This window comes from Etheostoma cragini, chromosome 19 (assembly GCF_013103735.1).
Source record: "Etheostoma cragini isolate CJK2018 chromosome 19, CSU_Ecrag_1.0, whole genome shotgun sequence".
NCBI classification, from domain to species: Eukaryota; Metazoa; Chordata; class Actinopteri; order Perciformes; family Percidae; genus Etheostoma; species Etheostoma cragini.
The window spans coordinates 3,632,983-3,655,097 of NC_048425.1; the positions used below are offsets into that span (position 1 = coordinate 3,632,983).

Consider the following 22,115-nt stretch of genomic DNA (forward strand, 5'->3'; position numbering starts at 1 on the left):
AGCCCCAGCCCGGGGACAAATCCACAGTCAGCCCCCAGCCAGCTAGCAGCCATCCACTATCATTACAGCCCCAGCCCGGGGACACATCCACAGTCAGCCCCCAGCCAGCTAGCAGCCATCCACTACCATTAAAGCCCCAGCCCGGGGACAAATCCACAGTCAGCCCCCAGCCAGCTAGCAGCCATCCACTACCATTACAGCCCCGGCCCGGGGACACATCCACAGTCAACTCCCATCACACATCCGTTAGTGTCACCGTTTGTGAAACAGTGTTTTATATCCCTGCATTAAAGATGTGTTACAAACGAACCGGAACCTCCTCCTACTAATAATCATAGTGCATTAGCACTTGTACAGCTTTAAGGATAAAAAGCCACAAATAGGGATGATGACTCTTCTCACATCAGGTTGTGTAACATTGACGAGGCGGAAAGGTTCAACAGAAGCTCACTAACAATGGCAGTATTCAACTTCAGCGTGAGTCATTAAACAGTGAGTCAGCTCTGAGCTGCAACAAACTCGGCAGTGTGTGCTCTTTAGGATGCTCAGTTTTTAAGTTAAGTGTCATGGTAAATGTATGTCCTAGGCTTTTGTTACCTACTGTACATGTGGTCCAATTTTCACCAGTGTTTTAGTCCTGATTTATTCCAATATTCACGTGTTTAGCCGGGTTTTGCTCTAACATTCAGTAATAATTTTAGTCCTGTTTTAGTCCAGTGTTGTACTAGTGTTTTAGCCAAGTCTCGGTCCAATATTATGGATATTAAAGCCCTGTAGTGGTCTATTTTGGTATTCACTGATAGTTTAGAACAGTATTTTTTTAATAATTTTATTTTATAGTCCTTGTTTCGTCCAATATTACCTGCTGCTTTTGCGTTTTAGGCGTAATTCATTTTTTTTTTCTTCAAATGAATTGGTGTCCTGGGGCTTTGCTGTTTGCTGGTGTTGTAGCCTGTTTTTTGTCCATTATTGAACCGTGGTCCCTCATAAGCTGTGTCACAATGGTGGTTAACAACTAGTTCAATCAGCGGTGTTTGCACAGCTTGACCAATCACAAACATCTACTAGAGCTGCATATTTTACATAAGGAGAGCACACTGTAATTTTACATAAATATGAGGAACACATGGTTTTACAGGCAAAACACAATACAGTCGCTGCTTCCTGAAACAGGATGGAAAGCTGACTTTGTTAAAATGGGGCGTATCAATATCACTTCCTCATCAGTCACGCACAATATCTGACTTGACTTGTTCTTCCCGTAAGCTGTTGTTGCTTTAGCCTGTTATTTTATTTTCTACCCTGGCAGTGGTAAGGCAAGGCAAGGCAGCTTTATTTGTATAGCACATTTCAGCAACAGGGCAATTCAAAGTGCTTTACACAAAATCATTAAAACAGATAAAACACAAGTACAAACAGTTAAAAGTCATAAGCATTAAAAATCATTAAGACACATGAATATACAGTTGAAAACAAAATAGAAACATAAGGACACATAAAACACCAGAATAAAAGTTACAGTGCAGCATAAGAAAGAAATGAGCATTAATTTAAAGCAAGGCAGCATCAAAAAGGAAGGTCTTCAGCCTTGATTTAAAAGAACTGAGAGTAGCAGCGGATCTACAGGTTTCTGGGAGTTTATTCCAGATATGAGGAGCATAGAAACTGAAAGCTGCTTCACCCTGTTTAGTTCTGATTCTGGGGACAGAAAGTAGACCTGTCCCAGATGACCTGAGAGGTCTGGGGGGGGTCATAGTGTAGTAGCAGATCAGAAATGTATTTTGGACCTAAACCGTTAAGGGATTTATAAACTAGCAAAAGTACTTTGAAATCAATTCTTTGAGACACAGGAAGCCAGTGTAAAGACTTCAGAACTGGAGTGATGTGATCCAGTCTAGGTAGCCATCTGAGAGCACATACAAAATATGAAAACACAATTCAAATATGCGCATTAGCAACACACGGCTCAGGAAGCCGACCCTTACGAAATCTCTTAGGTTAAACTCACTCAGCAAACATTTGAATATGTTTTTATATTTATTAACTTAAGGGCGAAATTACCATCACCAAACCCACCAGACTCCATTTAAATAATAAGTAGGCCTACTTTTATCATCATAAAACACAAATAGCATATACTTAATTCCTTTTGCCTAATATCTATATCTTTCATAAAGATACCCATTGGGGAGCGTTAACTGGATTGTCTGTTTCTAAATGTTCTAACTTTTATGGGCACATCTCTCTCTTTCTCTCTCTCTCTCGCTTCAGTGTTCTACTGGAGTTTTAGCCCTTTAACCCAGTATTCAGTGATGGTTTACGCCAGTTTTGGAAGCCCTGGTTTAGTCCAATATATTTACTGGTGTTTTTGCCCTGGCTTTGGTCTTTTGTTTGATGGTATTTCAGCCTTTGTGTGCACTGCTCTGTGTAATATTCCTCATTTGACAACACTTGACTAGACTTTGGTAATGTAAATGTGCGCAAGTCTGAATTGACAGCATTCACGTCATGCTGGAATGATTTTCTGCTACTTCTCATACTTTCTTTTGTTTTTCTAAAACACCAATGCTCAGGCTATCAGACAACATTCCTTTTCTATTATAAACTTTTTCTATTAAATGTTCATTTTTTACATGCCATTGCTCCTGACATTCTGCTTAAACTATATAAACAATGTATATACGTATGCTCCACAGGGTCATTGTGTGGGTAATACACTGTGGTGAAAGAAGGATGGGCAGTTTGTTTTCATACCTGCAGTGTCTGACTCTCATTCTCTATTATCGATTCTTCACTTGTTTAACAAATACCGGCTCTTATTTATTAGAAGCATTATGTCACTGTTTTTGTAATAATGGCATAATTATGTTTTTTTTCCCCCCCGTTTTGTGCCACTTAATAGTCACAGCGTTGTCTCTCTTAATTAGATTTTCTTGTCTCACTTTCTTTCAGGGGTTTTTCTTCTTTTATTTTCCTGTCCGCGTTTTACAGAGATGAAAAGAAAACCTTCAACAAGCTTTGTGTAACGATATGAAAGATATACATTACAGGTACATATTCTTTTCCTGGAACCATTTTCTCTTTGAGTCTTTTTCTTTGGTCAGTCAGAAAGGAATCAAATAATGTAAGTACACATAACAAAAGAGACACAATAAGACTTATGTAAGAAAGTATTAGTCACCCAAAATCAATAAAAATTGGCACTTTTTAATCCAAGCTTCTGGACTGATAGAAATATCAAGTTTTAGTATAATCAAAGTGAGTAATATTTCTCACCATAAAAGAGGCAGAAGGGAGTGACACAAAAAAAAGTGTGTCTACGTCAGGGAGAGAAATCCCCTTTATTGTCAGAAGGGGGTTTCTCACCCCTGCATCAGATTAGTTTTTTTGTCATGTTTTTTTTGTTTGTTCTCTGTGAGAAAAAGTCCACAAGCAAAAAATTCACACCACTGAGACTAAGATAATACTAACACCATAACAGCCACGGAATAACAATGCGGCTGTTGCTTCAGGCAGCTTGCTAGTTAGTTTTCCGATCAGCCACCCAGAACACATTGGAGGGCAGGTTTGTCAAAACTGATCCGCTGTGGCCTGCTGGGATAGCAGCCCCGTTCATGTGTGAAAATGTAAAAGAGATGAAAAAAAGGTACAATTAGGTTTCATTTCAGAGATTTGTTAACCTTTTGAAGGGCATTTAAGGGCTATGCAATGTTCAAAAGCCATATACACACATTTGCAGGTTCATAATTGTATTTAGAGTTTGTACCAGTATAGGTTTATGTGGTTTAATTTTCAAAAAACACTATTTTTGTTGTACTGCACATTGTCAGTAAAGTGTTTTACTGACAATGTCAGTAAAATTCACTCTCACTCAGTCAAACTGTTGAGGTTGAGTCTCGAGTCCCCAGTGTTCGAGTCCGAGTCACCAAAGAAGAGTCAGAATCGTGTCACCATTACCTGAGTTTGAGGTCGAGTCTTGAGTCCCCAGTGTTCGAGTCGTCAAGGTTGAGTCTGTGTTGAATTCCAAGACTGCCTACGTTTCTACACTCTTGCATCTTTAAAGAGCTGATATGCTAATAAAAAAAGGGTATACATTAAACAAAAATTACACCTCCGTCATGATTGCAAAGGGAGTTTATTTACCGACTTTTTTGTAAACCACATTTACACAATCCGGGGCGCATTTCTCTGCATTTTCCAAATGTGAACATGTAGTAGGAGACACAATAATAATGCACTGCAGTTGCAAATATCAATATCAATTCCTTTGTTACAAGAGTAGTGAAAGCAAGAGCGAGAATGCACCGTTAAGTGAATGACGTCAGTGAGTGTGTTGCCAAGCAAGGAGAGCGAGCGGTAGCGGTTCCCGACTGAGAAGCGTATGTGTGGCAGTGAGGAAAAAGCACATGAAAAAAAAAAGGGATCCCAAAGACAATGTAAAGGGAGTTTACAGTCAACATTAAAAAAGAAGCTTCTCAAGACTTGGTGGCTTCATCTTATATTAATACTGTTGGTGAAATAAAGGGTGTTACCCCCAAAAGAACATCAACCCTGGATCAAACGTCTCCCCAGCAGTCTTGGAGCCCAAAACAGGAAAAGTGTAACATCTTTTATCAAATGTTTGTAACCTATTGACTCAGAAATTTCATCCAACTTCCGATTTTATATATCCTTTTAGGTTGAGTCTCAAGTCCTCAGTCTGCGAGTCCAAGTCAAGTCACGAGTCCAGAGAATAGATTCTCCAGTTGGACTAGAGAATAGAGACTTAAGTTGGACTTTAGCTTAACAGGTTGCACGTTGTAAACAGCCGTGTCTCGCTTGCCTGCTCCTCTGCTAACGTTAGCTGTTAGCAGGGACCAGTTGGGCTCACTTTACTGGCTGTGTCTCAATTGTTTTTGCGAGTAACCAACTCAGGTACTCTAGCTATATAATCCAATGTGAGTACACAAATGTTGAAATGACATAAAATTCACTACATCCCTTGTAGCCGGGATAAATTAGCCTGAAGGTAATGCTTAGCTACCTAAGCTGCCAATATTTACCCGGGGTTTGTAATGTCTCTGGTCACACCACAGTTAGAAACACTGTTGTTGTTTTTGCACAGTACCTTTTGAAAACATTAGATTAGATTCAACTTTATTGTCATTACACATGTGCAGGTACAATGCAACGAAATGCAGTTTAGATCAGGGCCGCAGCTATTTAAAGTGCCGCCACAAACATGCCTGGAAGTTTGGAATGTGTCTAGGCGTTGCACTATGACCATTCGTTGCACTTTATTATGTTATTCTATGCTCTTTTGCACATGTTTTGTACGTAATGACATTTTGATATTTTTCAAATATTTTAATAAAGAAGTTCATGTTTCAAGTTAAAGTAAATAGAATTTTAGAAATTTTGTAGATTTTTTTTTTTTTCGTGGTTTCGACATCTGTATCGAATGGTGTTATTTTACTGGGATTGACAGCGATTACTGAATGTTTGGTATAGAGACATCCCTATTGGCTACAGAGTGAAACATTCGTTGGGAGTCGCACCACAAGCCAGTCAGATGCAGGCATGAGGGCGTGCCACACTAGCAGCTAGGTGACCATCATAACGTATTACAAAGTGATGCACGTTTGTCACGGACGTAAAAGCTGGACTATAATAGAGCAGTTTGTGAACAGTGTTTTCTCTGGAAAATGGTAAGTCCCTTTGGGGTGGTCTTTGTAAACCTATAACATGCACAGAAAGATATATATATATATATATATATATATATATATATATATATATATATATATATATATATATATATATATATATATATATATATATATATATATATATATATATATATATATATATATATATATATATATATATATATATATATATACACACACACACACACACAAAGTTGAGAGAAAAAGGCAAAAGCATAAAATGAGCACTTTAAGTTACTCTTTAATTTAATAGACAAATGACTCTGAAGAATCCCATCTGTGAATATTACAACATTTTATTGCGATTCAATTCCTAAAATGTTTTTGCTCTGTAATTCTACTTTTCATTTTTTTTACACTGAAAGAAGAGAGCTCATATCAAACACAGTTAATGAGACATTTGGGTACGGAAACCCTAAACTGTAGTTTGACATTTCCAGTTTATGCTTCCCTCAGGACGTAGAGCGAAATAACTAGAAGACAGAGTAAGGGGGAGGGGAAGAAGTGGATCATGCTTTCACCACTGTCAAACACACTGTTACCACCAGTTGTTGAGGTGGTTCGGGGGCGTGGTGTTGGTGGTGGTGGTGGTGTTGTTGTTGTTGTTTGACATTGAAAGAACTTGTCAATATCAACTACTGTAGAGATGTAGTCAACGAAGCTGGGAAGGCTGCTGCCAGTGATAATGCTGTTGATCCAATCCTGGTACTCGGACACGCGGGTATAAACTCCAGGAATCATAGGTAGGCCACAGCCTTCACCATAACTCACAACTCCACCCTGGATCCACGCAGACCCCTGTTTGGTCACCAGTGGCCCCCCTGAGTCTCCCTTTGGAAAGAAATTGATTCTTATTAGGATAGTATTAGGTATCTTTTAGGAGAAGCCCTGTCTCGGGAAGCAAGGGAAAACGGTTAGCATACATAAAAAAACAGCAAAACATTTTTGGCATTCCATAAAAACTAGGGTACACTAGGGATTGGCATGATTAATCAACGATTAAGAATTTCATCAAAAATAATTAAACATTTGTCAATTAAACTAATGCAGGTTGCATAGTGTGGTGGGAGTCTTGAAGAAATGAAAGGAATTTAACTGTGCGGCACCAAGTGCACATTTTACCACCCGGGGGCAACATTTGACGCATGCTCAGTTACCTGCATGTTTCCGTTTTGATTTCAAAAGTAATCATGAAGAGATCACGGCGAAGTATGGCTTGGGACCGTTTAGATTAAAAAAACAAAAAAACAACATAGTTTACTGCAAACACTGCGATGTTGTGTATAAGTACAAGACGGCCATGACTTAAATGATGTACCGCTGAAACAAAGTGCATCGACCCTGGTTAATGTCGGTGGCGGCGGTGCATCCTGCTCTCAGTCTCAGCCTAGCATCAAGTCGGCGTTAGCATGGAGGAGCGGCGGTGGAGACCGGTGGGGCGGCTATCAACAGCCCTGGGGTAGAAGAGGCTGTGTTGTATGACACGGACGAGGGGAGTGCAAACACTGGCAAAGTTAGTGCAGTTGTAACTGTCCATATCCCGGCAACGTCAGTCCCCTCAGAGCGGGTGTTTTCGGTTGTTGTTCTTGTAGTAAAGATCTCATCGACAAAAAAACACACAGTGTTTTTGTATTTTGATTGCTTTTTAGTTTACAAAAAGTTAATGAATTTTAATATAAAAAATATTGATGATTAATCAATTGTCGATCATTAATTCTCCCAACAATCAACTAAGAAAATGTAATCAAATGCCCATCCCTAGACTACACACAAAGGGGTAGTTACCTGGCACGAATCCTTCCCTCCAGCTTGGACCCCAGCACACATCATGTTCTGGGTAAGATCACCATAGTTGCATCTGCACTCATTGTTTCCTACTATCGGTACCGCTACCTCCTGTAGGATGTCAGCAAGTGAACCTAAACCCAGATATTTCCAAAGCTCATTTTAGTTATTTGAATTGGTGTGCAAAAAGGACAAAATACATCTGTATCCATCATTGTGTGATTTAAAAAGGAACTGTCTGAGCTTACTATTATCCGTAATGCCAAAACCAGTGACCCAGCTTTTAACCCCAGTGTTGAAAGTGCTGTTTTCTGAGGCCAAGCAGATCGGTTGTATGTAGTCTGTAAAAGTCACAGGCTCCAACAGCCGCAGGAGACATATGTCGTTGTCGTAGCGGTTGAGGTTGGTTAGGCCGTATAAATGATGGCATTTGATCATACTCAGATTCCGTGACACTGCGTTTGAGTTTGGACCCGACAGGCTCTGGAGGCCCAAATGCACTACAGTTCCAAGGTCAGTTCTTGAAGACAAAGAAGTAAATGGAGTACATTTTAAGTTTGTCACTGTTACAATTGAGTTGTTCAGGTGTTAGTGCTTTTGGTCTTATTTACACTCATATAAATATACAGTCTGTTTCTGGATACATTTGTCTTGATAAGTGGCAAGTGTAGAAGAGTGGCATCAGTTTTCTCATCTGAGTTTGTGTCTGTAGATTCATGTTTCTCAGGGAGACACTATGAGTGTTGAATTGTATCATTACATCGATGCATCACAATGCAAACTCGTATGATTCTGCATTGACGCTGTAACAGACAATAATCACTTTTTGCCTATGATGTTGCTTGTTGATTTTCAAGTAAACTGAATTTGTAGTACAACCTGAAGCCAGATGTAGGCTATCAATCCAACAACAAAATGAAGTCAATTTCAGGAGGAATACAAAAATAAATCTTAAAGTAAACAAAGCAAGTGCAAAAAGAGTAGCCTATATTTGTTTTTAAGAGCAGTAGGTAAAATAATGAACAAGCTCTTATTTAACATCCAAGTTCTTCTCCCTTTAATCTTACAGTAAATAAAAGTGCAATTTTCGCAACGTATGAACTCAGATATATCAAATAAATCCTACAATAAAAAATGAACATATAAAGTATATAAAAAAACTATAGTAGCTATACTACTAGTAGTAGTATATAGCTGGTGTATAGGCTGAAATGTACTGTTTGTCACAATATGGATTTTAGGCCATATTTGTTTATATAACCTTTTTGTTTTTTTCAGTAGAGTTTGCAAAGCAGGAGAATCTTGACACTACTGAGGCTTTTGAGTTTTTGCCTCATTGGTGTCTTTGCATATATGTATGTTTACAATATTATTGATTACAGCATGCTGTCCCTGATAGAAATGTGATGTTTAAAGACACATGTTGTGTATTGCTTGTCTTTATTAATAAAAGCTAACCATAGCTAAGCATAAGGTTTATATTGTAATTCTGGCAGTAAGTGACACTTACTCCTTCAGGCAGTGAGCGGCTGTCAGAACCCATTGGTTGGTGATCAGGGACCCTCCACAGAAGTGACGACCATCATCCTGCAAACTGACCTGCCAGGGCCAATTTCCTGGAGGTGCATCTTGACCTCCAACAATTCTGGTGTTGAAAACAGCCTGTCCACATACTGCGGGGCAGACGAGAGTTAAATATAAAGGAAATGCAACAAGTCCTCAATATAGATGACAAAGGAAACAAAAATTGAATGAACCTCTCATGATGCTTACCTGCCAGCTTTGAATTACATCCTGAAATTTAGAACACAGACAGACCTAGGTCATGCAAAACTCTTTAGGGTGAAGCCGATAATGCACAGAAGCAGATGCATTTGTGAGCACATTCGTAACTGTGGTTCACCTACTTCTAGAAGAAATCTCCACTTTAAAAATGTTTTGGAAAAACCTGTTCTACCATGTTAATGTCTAGGTTCCATATTTTTCAACTGGCGACTGCCTCATTATGTAACAAAAACTGCTGTTTTGCCAAACCCATACTCAGATCTACTTTAGATTAGATTTGCTTGATGCTTTACATGACATGCCTTGTAAAAAAAAGAAAAACTCACTGCTCATAACTCTCAGGAAAAACCCATAGGACACTCAAGGCGAAAAACATGCAACTCTAAATATACAGTACTTGGAAAAATCTGCTTAATAAACTAGTTGAATGTATATTTGTAATTCCTTTGGGGTGAGGCGGCCTACGCTAAAGTTGTTTTCAGTCTGCTTTCAGGACAGGGGACATACCAAATTTTAAGGTTTCAGTTCCTTACACTGCTAAAACACTTCTAAAGAATACCTTATGTAAATGTACCCATATTATCACTGTCCATGTTGTCTCATCTTTGTTTAAAAAAAGAGAAATAGAAAAGACGGGATCAAATTAATATAGGACAAAAAATGGTATTACAACTTATGCAGTATGGAAAGAAACTGATTACAAGCAATCTGCTGACACTGTAGTGACTGATCGATTAGCTTTTACATCTACTTGAGTTAGGGCTGTGCAATTAACATTTTCAGCATTTTGCTTTCATAAATAGAGAAAATATATTGAATCTGTAATTTGAAGGGCAAAATTAAAAAACGGCTATCCAATTCCTAATACACATACAGCAAACTATTAAAAAAAAAAAAATGGTTTTGATGTAGAAAAGTTGTTCATGTTGAGGAACATTGAGAGTTAAAGGTTGGTGGGATGTTTTCATATTGAAGGTTACAGGCAGGATGCCACATGGGCCCTTTCAGGGATATAAAACAGTTACTTAGACCAACCAAAGTGCCCTCACATCAACTTCAGTAAAGTAGCATGATAGTACTGTCCACCCTTAAATTGAGCAAAGTAAGACATTTTTTTTTGGAAATATTGTAAAAAAAAACAAAAAAAAACAACCTCTTACCTCTGGATAAGAGAATGATCATCAAGGTCGAACCCCAGAGAAACTGGTAGAGAGCCATTGCAACGGTGTCTCCTTCACTTTGTCCTCTCCAATAAATACCCCAAACCTAATACTGAGCTCCACCCACAGGGTCTTACCTTTGACAGATCATCATTAGTTATTCCTTTCTCTTCTTCTCTTCTTCATTCTCCACATATTACACAACTGTGCTCTATAGATACGCTGCAAGAGGCTTTAAGAAACAGCATCAAGTTGAACATGTTTGTCCTGATTCCTGTTTTTCTGCAGTTTTCTTTGACAGCTACGCACTAAGAACTACAGAATAAGGCGTTTACAATGCTGTTGTGTAAGAGGTGAAATTCCATTGGCAAGTTACGTTTTTTTTTTTTCCCCAGTGACTATCTCAAACTAGAAAAAAATGTAGGATGACAACAGAAGTAATGGTGAAAACTCAACTCCTGCTCCGGGTTTATTTAAATTTAACAGAAATGTATGAGTTTAAGGTAGTAAGTAGCTTTACAACCTTTTAAATAGAAAAAGAGAAAACCCACAAATACGTAGCTCATTGCTGAAAAATAACAATTTCTTAAGCATCAAAATAAACAATCAAGTAAGCAAAGTAATTAACCACCTCAACAATATAAATTTAAATGTTATATATATATATATATATAAATAAATAAAATACATAATCAAAATTATATGTGTACATATATATAATTTTTATTTATATTATGTATGTATGTATGTATGTATATATCTATATATCTATGTGTACATACTGTGTGTGTGTCACTCACCACTTGCGTCTCTGAAGTCTCCTGCACATTGATGCACAAGTTCTTTTTTAATAGCAGCTCATTTTCTCAAGGTCTCATTTTCTTTACTTTCTACTTTCCTTTAGCAAATTGAAGACAAATTGATAGATATTGATTAAATGAATTCAAGAGACTGACGGCTTCATAGTTAGACAATGTTGTGGGCAGGACATTGCGTCAGACTCAGTGGTAAGTGAAACCAAAACAGAGAGACAGACACAGAGCTGTAGCGGAGTCAAAGTAGTGCACCTTTTAATCAGTTAACTTTTCTTGGTTATCAGGCAAGTAAAACGTTGACAGATAATCAGCAAACTGCCAAAAAATGGGCCCAAACTTGGTCTGTCTCTTCTTCATAAATATACATTTTAATGGCTGTGTCAAGTTATCCAGTGGTGGGAGGAGAACTCAGATGTTTACTTAGGTAAAAGTAGCAATACCACAGTGTAGAAATACTCTGTTAGAGGTTAAAGGTCCTGCATTCAAAAGGGATTTGACATAAACATGAATGAATATTGTAATTGTAATAATGTGGCTCATTGTCTGCTGAATGTGCAAATAGATAATTGTTTACAGCTTTTTCTTCAGTTTGCTGACCCCGAAGATTAAATTTTAAATACAAACAATTGTTTATTTTCTGTTTTTTATTATAAAACATGTCTGAAAACCTTAATTTACAAGACAATGTCATATACTTTCCTCCCCCAAACTTTACATCAATCCAACCATCTGCAGGTTTTTGATAATTCAACATTAAATTTAAAGTTTAAGTTCATGCTGTCACCACTTTCAAATACACTGTTGCCACCCTCTTTATGATCATTCTGGTTTATCAGATACTGTTGGTTTTGTTAGCAGGGATTGGGGTTAGGTCTGCATCATATGTGAAAATGATCTAATTGCGATTATTTTGACTGATTTGCGATATTATTCACGATAGTTGAGGGGAACATTTTTGTATCATTCTCATTTTCATTGAAAAATCTAAAAATATTATTGATTTTTAATGTAATTTTTGCAAGGATCTGTACAAAACCAAGATGTTTTCTTTAGTCTGTAGGATACAATTTGTAGTAAGGGATGTCTCCGCAGCACCACAATACTTCATTCAGAATGTTTTGACACATATTGTGTCTTTAACAAAAATGGGGCCCCACCTGCAATACTGCGCGCCCCCCCCCCCCCCCCCCCCCTGCGATTTGGGTATTGCAGTATTGCGATTTCGATAAAATTGCGATTACTTGTGCAGCCCTAATTGTGGTGGTGGTAGTAGGGGTGGGGACTATTATGATGGTAGTAGGGGTTGTTGTGGGGCTGTTTGTGATGGTTGGGGTTGCTGTGGTGGTTGTGGCAGCGGTAAGACTTGTTCTTGAACAATCAAAGTTTAAGTCGCTGTCAACTCCTGGAGATGTTGTCGACAAAGCCTGGTACGCTGCTACCTACCATGCTGCTGATCCATTCCTGGTATTGGGACACACGGGTGGAAACTCCAGGAGTCATAGGGTGGACACAGCCTTCACCAAAACTCGCAATGTTGTCAGTGTTGCCAATAGGAATGTTGGAGAGCGCCCTCTGGTGGACAAACCATGCAACACCAACACCGTTTTTATTTAATTTTTAACCCTCATGTTGTCCTCGGGTCAAATTGACCTATTTTCCTATATTAATGTTCTTTTTAATTACCCCAAAATAACATTATTGTTTTCTCACAACGCTCTTTGGCAAGTACAGATCTGTACTTTTAATAATTTTGGGGTGTCTTATTCAGTTTTATAGCATTTGAAAAAAACATTGAAGTGCTGTTGAAATAGTATTGAGTAAAAGTTGAAATATTCCAGTCTGTGATTATCCATCAACATACTTTCCTTTAATTTTAGATTTTTTTTTTTTTTAAATAATTCGTAATTTCTGCTTTTTTAATTCAAACATTAGGTATAATTTCATATAAAGGTTTATTGACCATACATTCCAAAAATAACTGTAAAAGTAACGTTAATAAGATAGTGTTACATAGTTTTGAAAATGTCAAAAAAAGCGGCAAGTGTTGAAAAATGGGGGAAAAAAAACAAAAGGAAAAGTTACAAATATTGATTTAATAAGCCTCAAAAGTGTTGATTTTCAATTTTGACGGGAAGACAACTCAAAGGTTAGATATTCATTTATCAGAATCATTTGTCATTATAAATGATTCGTGTGTGTGTGTGTGTGTGTGTGTGTGTGTGTGTGTGTGTGTGTGTGTGTAATTACGAATTTCCATGTTATTAATTTGCACCTGGGACCTCTTTTACTTTTAAGGCCTCAGCAAACAAGCAGTGACTCTTCTGCATTGAATTCTGCAGCCAAAGAATCCGTGTGACCCTGCCCCCCCCAGTGCCCATCCCCATCTATTTTGCGTTGACAAGTGAATTTCTAACCTCAGGGATTTTGTCCCATCTTTAGCTTGAGCCAGAAGAATTGGCCAACAAAACCAAAGGTCACAAGAGATTATTTAAAACGAGTTGAACCTAAAAACTCATGGTGGTTACGCCTATGATAAGCCTTACATTGTGGCACCTTGTGAAAGGTGGACAATGGCAACTATTTACTGGAAGGCATAAGGATGTGTCTGTAAGTTTGCTGTCTCCTTCTGCACCTGTCGTCGCGGTCAGCAGAAACACGTGTCTCCATATTTTGTCATTTTTATATATTGTCATGAATCAGTGCTATTGGTTACCCTTTGGTTTCCACAAATATTTAAACAATGACAAGGTGATTTCATCTTACTTTATCGGAGTTATACAGCTTAATAAAATGTTTTCAAATAAGTTTTTCTTATCTGATCTGAATATCTTTGATGCCAAAATCCAGTTTAATTATTATCAACAGGACTTGACAGTAACTTTTTACCAACCGCTCCCAAGGAGTATAATGTAGGAGTGACTTATATAATACCCCTTACAAAGCCAGGGTTATACCCAGGTTGACTGTGTTTGAATGGGTCAACCCCGACTTTTGCACCCCAGGTTGTTGGATCAGGGTAGGACTAGGGTAAATTTCCATGTGAATTGCACACAATCTGGGTCGCTAACAGATGGGGTGGGACAAATAAGGTGACTGGTTGGAAATGAGAGGTTTGTCGTCACAGGTGGCCGCTTTGAAAAAACAACAACACAATTTCTGTCTCGCTGGGCTTTATGCTGGGTTTTCACAGGCACCTTCAATAACAGCAGAGCGGAGCGGGTCAATTAATTCCCTATGAGAACAGTCCGCTGACACGGGGTACCCGGATTTTCACTGTTTTGCCGTTAGAAAGTTGAGCTTTAAGGTCCAATGTGTAGGAATTGCTCCCATCTAGCGTTGAGATCATATATTGCAATCAACTCTCTCGCGCCACGCAGTTCCTTTTACGTATTAAAGCTACGGTAGCCTTCCTTCAAATAGCTGGTCTTTTGCTTTTTTCATTATCCTTTTTCTTTTTCTGGAAGAAGGAGAGGACTCCTGTTGTTGAAACTGTTGAAAAACTGGATTTTGAATACGTGCAGGAGGCCGAGTGGCAATTGGGGGAGTCACGAATTTAGCCGGTGGGCCGGTAGCATCTCGACGCCGCTGTGGACGATGTGATTGCCTGCTCCGGGACCCGCTTCCTGTTCCAGCCACTGGTAAAACTAACCTGCATGGCAGGCTGCAGCCTTTTTTTTGTCCCACTCTGCTGCAGTGTATTAAGATAACGTCTGGTCCTCCATGTTTCCTTCTTCAAACTTGCCGGGGCCGGGAAGCCACGATACTAGGGCTGCACGATTATGGCCAAAATGATAATCACGATTATTTTGATCAATATTGGGACCACAATTATTATCATGATTATTTGTTGATTTTAACCAAAACAAATTTTATACATACACATAGGCTATTTATAACTGCTTTCACGTCCACATTATGCTACATTCTTCTTATGTTGAAGTTGTATGTTGTACATACTGTACATACAGCTGCAACACACAACAAATGAAAATTATCTGAAATAAATTACCTAGGAGAAAGAGATAGATAGGTGTGTGTGTGTGTGTGTGTGTGTGTGTGTGTGTGTGTGTGTTTGTTTAAAAAAAAAAAGTATATTCACTTGTTTTCAACAATGGGGAGGGAGTGCGATGGAAGCTAAAACACAGAGACGGCTGACTCATAATGAACGGGTCCAGCACGGGTCAAATGGCGAGTCAGCAGAGTTACACACGTTGTGTGTATGAAATGTCTGTATCGTCACTGCGCTGCGTTTTTATGAACTATGATATTCTGGCCATGGGCACTCTACCAACTGAAGTTAGTTGCATTCAATAACTTCTTATACTTGTACTTCTATACCATACCCATTAGCAGCAGCATTAGCAGCAACTGTAATCAAGTGACAGTGAAAATCAGAGCGGTGTGTCCTGTAGGTCCCTTACTAAAGTATTTCAGAGTCTACCCCGATTCATGCAAGCGCAAATGTAAAATTTCAAGCCAAAAGGAATACATGAAATTGAGGGTCGGGGTCAATAGTCCTAAAAAAAAGGACAAGTTTGTGAAGGACAATACAGATTTTGATAATGAACTACAAAAACTACAAAACCTATACACTGGACCTTTTTAACAGCCGAGCGTTGGGGTCCAGTCAAAACAAATGATACCATGTAATGCTGGTATACAGGTCTGCCAGACTAACGCTGTTGAATCTTTTCAGATGTTTTCATTCCAACTCTCTACAACAAAACCAAAGTTCACAAGAAGTTCTTTAAAGCCAGTCAGACCACAACTAGATGTGGTGGTTAAGCCTATGATAAGTCTTGTCATTTGTCACTTTTTGACAGACCATACAAACTATTTACCGAAATGCATAAGGATTTGTCTGCCTCTGCACGTGTAACTAAACATACCCACATACTGTATCTTCTGAACATGCTGTAAGTCAAACAACCAGCAAACACTAGATGTCTGGCCATCATGCATCCATGAAAGGTTTACATCCGGTGTCCAATACATTAAAAAAATAATTCATTTAAATCTGAGTTTGTTAGATTTTGGCATATGCATTGTTTTTCACACACAAGTTTAAAGGAAATGTTTTGTCTGCTGATGTTTTCATTCTCTTCCAGTAATCTTCCATGTCAGAGGCTCGGCCATCTATGCCATGCTTATTATTACTTATAATTAATAAAACTTTAATAATTTAAAAATAAGTTTAATAAGACAATAATTAATTAATAAACTAGTATTCTTTGAAACATAATATGAAAGTCTAAATATGACGTTATCTATTATTTTAATGTGATTATCTAGTTGTTACTCAATCCCATGTCATGCTGATTTACAGGTCCGCCAACTCTCGGGGATTGATCGAGGGAATCTTTAGCTCCACTAGTACATGGCGAGTTGCTGCGGCTTTGTTTTTGTGAACCCAGCCGCGCGCCCAGATTGCTATCAGGTGTGCTCTGTCAAATTCCAAGTGTGTTGGAATTGTGCCAAACACATTTTTTGTAATCTCGTGGGGACGACACATCTGTGGCACATTTGGGCATACATGTGATTAGAAAGAAAGGTCCTAAGGTAGTTACTGAAGAGAGGTTATATGTGATCCATCATTGTTTTGGTCGAGTTATATGAACTGTTTTCAATGTGTCAGTCTCCCAAACACCTTTTTGATGTGTAGAAGGAGCTGTGCAGAATAGTTATTTGAAACGACACATTTGAAATGCACAAAAGTACTGGGGTTTCTGTTGTTTTACAGCCGCCTGATGCTGGTTACACAAAATGTGACACAATCCTTCCCATTAGAGACAGCAGACGCCAACTCCTGCTAGTAAAATGCACCATCTTTACAGATACCGAATTAAAATGAATGTTCAGGATGAAGAAAAAACAATATTTAAAAATACCCTTTCATTCTACCCTTGTTCCCCTGGGGGTTTGAATACTTTCTTACCCGCAGATACCGAAAGTAAAGCAATAAATGTGCAAATAAACATAGGTGTGGAAAGTAAGGGTGCTGCAGCACCTGCATCAATTGGTTGCAAGCTTTAAAACTGTGATTACAATAAAATGATAACCCTGCTACGTCCTGCAATCCCATGAACTACTACAAATGACTATTTCTAGTCACTGCCTGTCCTCTCCACATGTTGTCCACACAAATGTGTATCCGAACCGTTTGTATGACATTGAACCTGCTATTCGTTCTTGAGTCCTCAGCAGAAGCCAGCAGCTCATTGGCGAATTACTTACATAAAGTAGGCTGCTACTCTTATGCAAACAACTGAATACAAATGGAAGAATTGCTTGTATACACCAAGCAGTGACCTCATTACTAAAATTCTCATACTATGCACTGAAGGTCCACCGATCGTGTTATTTCTCAGAGGTTTCCAATTGTGATGGACACATAGTTGGCAGCAGGTGCGGTGAGTTGACAGCTCTCCTTTGTTTGCAGGAAAGATGCCAAACCCTAACACATACCCATCTACATAGATAATAAAAATGAAAAAGGATCTTTTCTAACGTGACCCATTCTTTGTTGAACTATAATTCTTTACAAACACCAAAGCAAGTAAGCGCTGTGACTAACGTTTTCTCACTAACTCTTCTGAAGTGATGCTAGCATGACACCGTTGTATTAATATAATAATATAGGCTAACGTTAATGACAGTGAATGCTTGTTGCTTCCTCTAAATTTCAGGTTGGGGTCGATTAGCAAGACCAGCTTATTTGTTTGATAAACTGATCCGACCTGCAACTGGTCTCATGTTGCATTAATCAGGTGATTTAGTTTGTATTTGAAGCAAACATAAAACTACTACTGTATTACTGACTGACTACTGTAGCTATACGCAACACTATATGCATCACTGTGTAAGCGGCGAAGAGAAACTTTGTCAACATTTGTTTTATTTTATCGCTGCAAAATGGTATTGACAATTGTCAAGCAGACAAACTGACCAACACATGTATAATAAAAGATGGATATTTGGCGCCTGTGTATCGATAGTGTTGCCACTGAAAATATAGCGATACTATGCTGTATAAGCATGGTATAATTTCCCCCCCCCCCCATCCCTAGTTTAGGAACTAGTATCAAAGTCAAAGTATTGGTATTTGGGACCGGTATCGGAAATATTTGAACGATACCCAGCCCTGGTGGGCAGAGGCACCACTCGGACTAGAGGATGATGATTAGAAGTTGGTGGTAAAGTACAAGATCACTTTGACCTCACATAACATGTTTTTGTCCAAAACTCAACTATTCACATGCTAATTATAGAGAAATTTAACATACGTCTAGTAGGATAAAATGATAGTGAGGATACTTAATAGCCCAAATTTCAAAGAATTAATCAAAAAACAATGTGGAGAATTTAGTGTCAAAGTAAAATGCAAAAGTTGCTATTTGGGCATAAATCGTGTGTGTATTATCACATATCTTTTTTAAGTCATGATTACACACTCAAGATGGCATTGTAAAGTTTAGATTATTGTCTTTATACTGCTTCCTGCAAGGTCAGTGTCAATGAGAAAGGATGAATAAAAGTGTCCTAGAGTGCCAAGATGGACAACTGCGTTAAAGGGCAAGGCAAAGTAGAGGTATGTATATTGATGTTAAGAATAGATTGACATGTGGAGATGGTGAGGGCTGAGGAGAGGTTGATTGTTGCACAGTATGCAGCGAACGGCCTGGTTGTAATGACACTGATTAACTGATGCTATCCCATGAAACCTTCTCATCCCTCTCAATCAGTTGGACAGGGAGGAATATTGATTGGAGGTGAGCGATGAATAGGGCAGGCCTCCTCTGCGTGTGTGTCTGTGTTTGTGTGTGTCTGTGTGAGTGAGTGAGAGTTGAAGTTGGAGTGAAGTAGACTATGGTATGTAATTGATTCAAGAACTGAATCCTTCTTTCTCATATTTTAAACTTCTTAGTTGTTTCTGTCGTACTTACAGTGACGGTACGGTAAGGACATTTAACATCCACTCAATGTCTAGTTCCAGTTATGAAGCTCAGTCTGTCACTGATGACACATGATGACACATGTGACTTGTTATCCCGGCTAAACGGCAAAGTCTGACTCAAGAATTATAATCACCAACTGTCACGCAGCTTGTGTTCCTAAACCAGTGAAAAACCAGGTCAGCCTAATAAGGTTTCCCGAGACATTAAAGATTTTTTTTCCATAGGTGCACTTCTTAAACGGTTACAAAGCAGTCAGAAAACGTTTGTTTATGTGATCTTTCACAATAAATAATAGAACTCGACGTGCTCAACTCACATTGATGCTTAGAAAGCTTTGAAGGCTGGGTGCTAAATCCATAAATTGATTAATCATAAATAAAGCTACTAGGACAGCGCTCCAATTTGATAGTTTATTTTCACCCAACGGATGTTTTGGGCAACGCCTGTGCACAGGTAAATACATACAATACTCTCCACCCAGGAGGGTTTAATTATATAACCGATACTTCACAGGTGGAGTCAATCCTCCACAACCATACGACATTAAATTTGACAAGCAGATCAGCAATGCTGTTTGTTTGTTTTAATAAATACACACTACACTTCTGCTTATTTGTACAGCAGTTTGAATTGCCATTGTGTAGGAATTGTCCTAGGCCTATATACTTTATCAGTTCTGCGCCCTTCTCTGGATACAACGTTCACCTCAAGAGTAACTGCATTGCATGCATTGGTTTTATTTGCTGCTTTGTATCCACTGCTGACTCTACTGAATATATCTTGTGTTTTGTTAACTTTCAGCTAGGGCTGGGCGATATGGAGAAAATCAACTATCACGATAGTTCTGACCAAAGACCACTCGATGCCTCAATGATATTGTAGTGTTGAATACTGTTGCTTTCACAAAATATATTTACACAATGAGATTTTTGATAAAAAAATAAACGGTAATGTGGATATAATGACTAAGTGGGTAAGGCTAATATTAGAACAGTCTCTTAAGTTCAGAAAATGACATCACTTTACTGTAATGCAGCCAGGAGAAGAGAACACTTATGCCATATGACAATATTACAATGTCCAAAATCTAAGACGATAGCTAGTCTTATATCACAACATCAGTTTAATATCGATATATTGCCCAGCTCTACCTGCAGCAGTACCTCCACTTCAGAATTATTAAAGTTGTTCACTTCTCTAAGTGTGCACACAGCCCTGCCATCTCATGCCCTTTAATGGGAATTAACGGGGAGTTTACCTGAGTCTCACGAAGCCCCTAGCATGGCTGTAGATTCAGGAAGTTCTCGTAAAGCTGGAAGGGTCCACGTGACGTAGATTTCACAATCTGCCAATGGTAAACTAGATTTCCAAAAATTCCAGGAAAAAAGACATTCCCTACCTCCCGATCAGTTTTGGTGCCAGACTTAACTATCTACTGTCAGTACGACAAAAAGGTATTCATCAATATTATAAATACGTTTTTGGTGGGATTAGTTATGAAAACTTGCTCTTTACTCCACAAGGTGATCATATGTTAATGCTTTTCTATAAATTTGTAATGGTCGTTTTGCTTCCCACAGAAACAAAGACTTTAAGCCAAGCATTGTAATTGCATACTGAGTTACACAATTTCCCTAAAACCTTTTGGCAAAGCACACACCATACGACCGCCATCACGGCCAAACAGGCAGCCAAGTTTTTAACACATACATTTCCAAGTTCTTGAAATAGTCCGCACCTTTGGCAGACATCAGCCCCCGGTGCTGATGAATAGCATTCACTGCCAATTTCCATATTTCTCTCCCCTCCACTTTCACTCAGAACAGCATCATTGTGATCAACTCATTTTTTCGAAGTGCAAATGCTCTCTTTGGTTTTCTGTAAATGAGGAACTCATGAATGATTTGTGCGAGCTGCGATTCCTTTGTTGCTCTTTAGAGGTTTTTGGCTGTAATGGGTACAAAACTGGCCAGGTTGTGCAAGCTGAGTGTGTAAGACGACACGAGATATTTTGGGGTAAAAAGCTGAATACAAATGTCCAGAGACATTAAAAATCAACCTGGACCACCCTCTCTGTTATCACACTGCTGCTACTGCGGTCTGGGACACTTAATGGAACTGAACTGACATTAAAGAAATGGAGGTTACACTTTACTTGAATGTAGCTACATAAGAGTGACATGACAGTGTCATAAACATTAAAAACAAGTCATAAACATTTATGACATAACGCATCTTTTAGTAAGTGCCATTCGGTTTTGTAATTATTCATCATCATCATCATCATCAGTCATGACAGTGTCATGTCACTCTTATGTAGCTACCTTCAAGTAAAATGTTACCGAAATGTGTTTCACCAGTGCTTTTTCTTCTATGACAAGTCAAAAGTCTACAATGAAAAAAGTCTACACAACATTGCAAGCTGCAAACAGGTAGTTCCTTTTTTGCCCACTAGGCGTCCTCAACAGACAAACGGACAATCCTGCAGACCCACTGCTCAATATTCTCCCTTCGTCACGTTGCCAATTCTCAGTTCTTTAAGACTCTGTGTTTTTCAGGGAAATGAATGACACCAGGGCAATCTGTCTCTTACTGCTGGAATGAGCTCACGGTAACCCAGACACAGAGTATTATATAGCCTACTTTATCACTTGAAACTCAAAGTAGACTTGTTGACATTATGGAGAATTCTGCAGTTCTTTCCCCTTGGAACTATAGCCTTTACGAAACAATGACAGGATTTTTCTCTCCGGTGACACGTCATTGACTATCTGCTTTCATTTCTGCTGCATTGTTGGGTAATTGTTAGGCTGAATGCACAGCCGCAGCTGTTGACTGATTTATCTCAGCATTGTACATTTGTCTGTTAATATATTGGCAACGTCTTTACCCGTGCAAACAGCAGCC

At 38.6% G+C, this 22,115-nt stretch overlaps 1 protein-coding gene and 1 long non-coding RNA gene across 2 annotated transcripts; one reads left to right on the forward strand and one right to left on the reverse strand.

Annotated features, from left to right (window-relative positions):
- The first annotated feature begins 3,843 nt into the window (after positions 1–3,843).
- LOC117935119 lies at positions 3,844–21,553 on the forward strand. Its single transcript, XR_004654681.1, has 3 exons — positions 3,844–3,854; positions 4,326–4,330; positions 21,499–21,553. It is a non-coding gene; the product is annotated as an uncharacterized LOC117935119 (long non-coding RNA).
- Positions 5,985–10,681, reverse strand: LOC117935060 (serine protease 27-like). Its single transcript, XM_034857194.1, has 6 exons — positions 10,439–10,681; positions 9,267–9,287; positions 9,004–9,166; positions 7,742–8,013; positions 7,494–7,627; positions 5,985–6,539 (listed from the first exon to the last, which is right to left on the reverse strand). The coding sequence occupies exons 1-6, from the start codon at positions 10,494–10,496 to the stop codon at positions 6,150–6,152; spliced, it is 1,038 nt and encodes a 345-aa protein (XP_034713085.1). The 5' UTR covers positions 10,497–10,681; the 3' UTR covers positions 5,985–6,149.
- Positions 21,554–22,115: the final 562 nt, after the last annotated feature.

What these genes read in the sequence shown, in the direction of transcription:
- LOC117935060 (XM_034857194.1), bottom strand. Translation starts at nt 10,496, where the DNA reads ATGGCTCTCTACCAGTTTCTCTGGGGTTCGACCTTGATGATCATTCTC. An exon ending in GCCGCTCACTGCCTGAAGGA is followed by an intron (nt 8,014 to 9,003) that starts GTAAGTGTCACT and finishes TTTGTCTTCAAG; the next exon opens with AACTGACCTTGGAACTGTAG. An exon ending in GAGGGAAGGATTCGTGCCAG is followed by an intron (nt 6,540 to 7,493) that starts GTAACTACCCCT and finishes TTCTTTCCAAAG; the next exon opens with GGAGACTCAGGGGGGCCACT.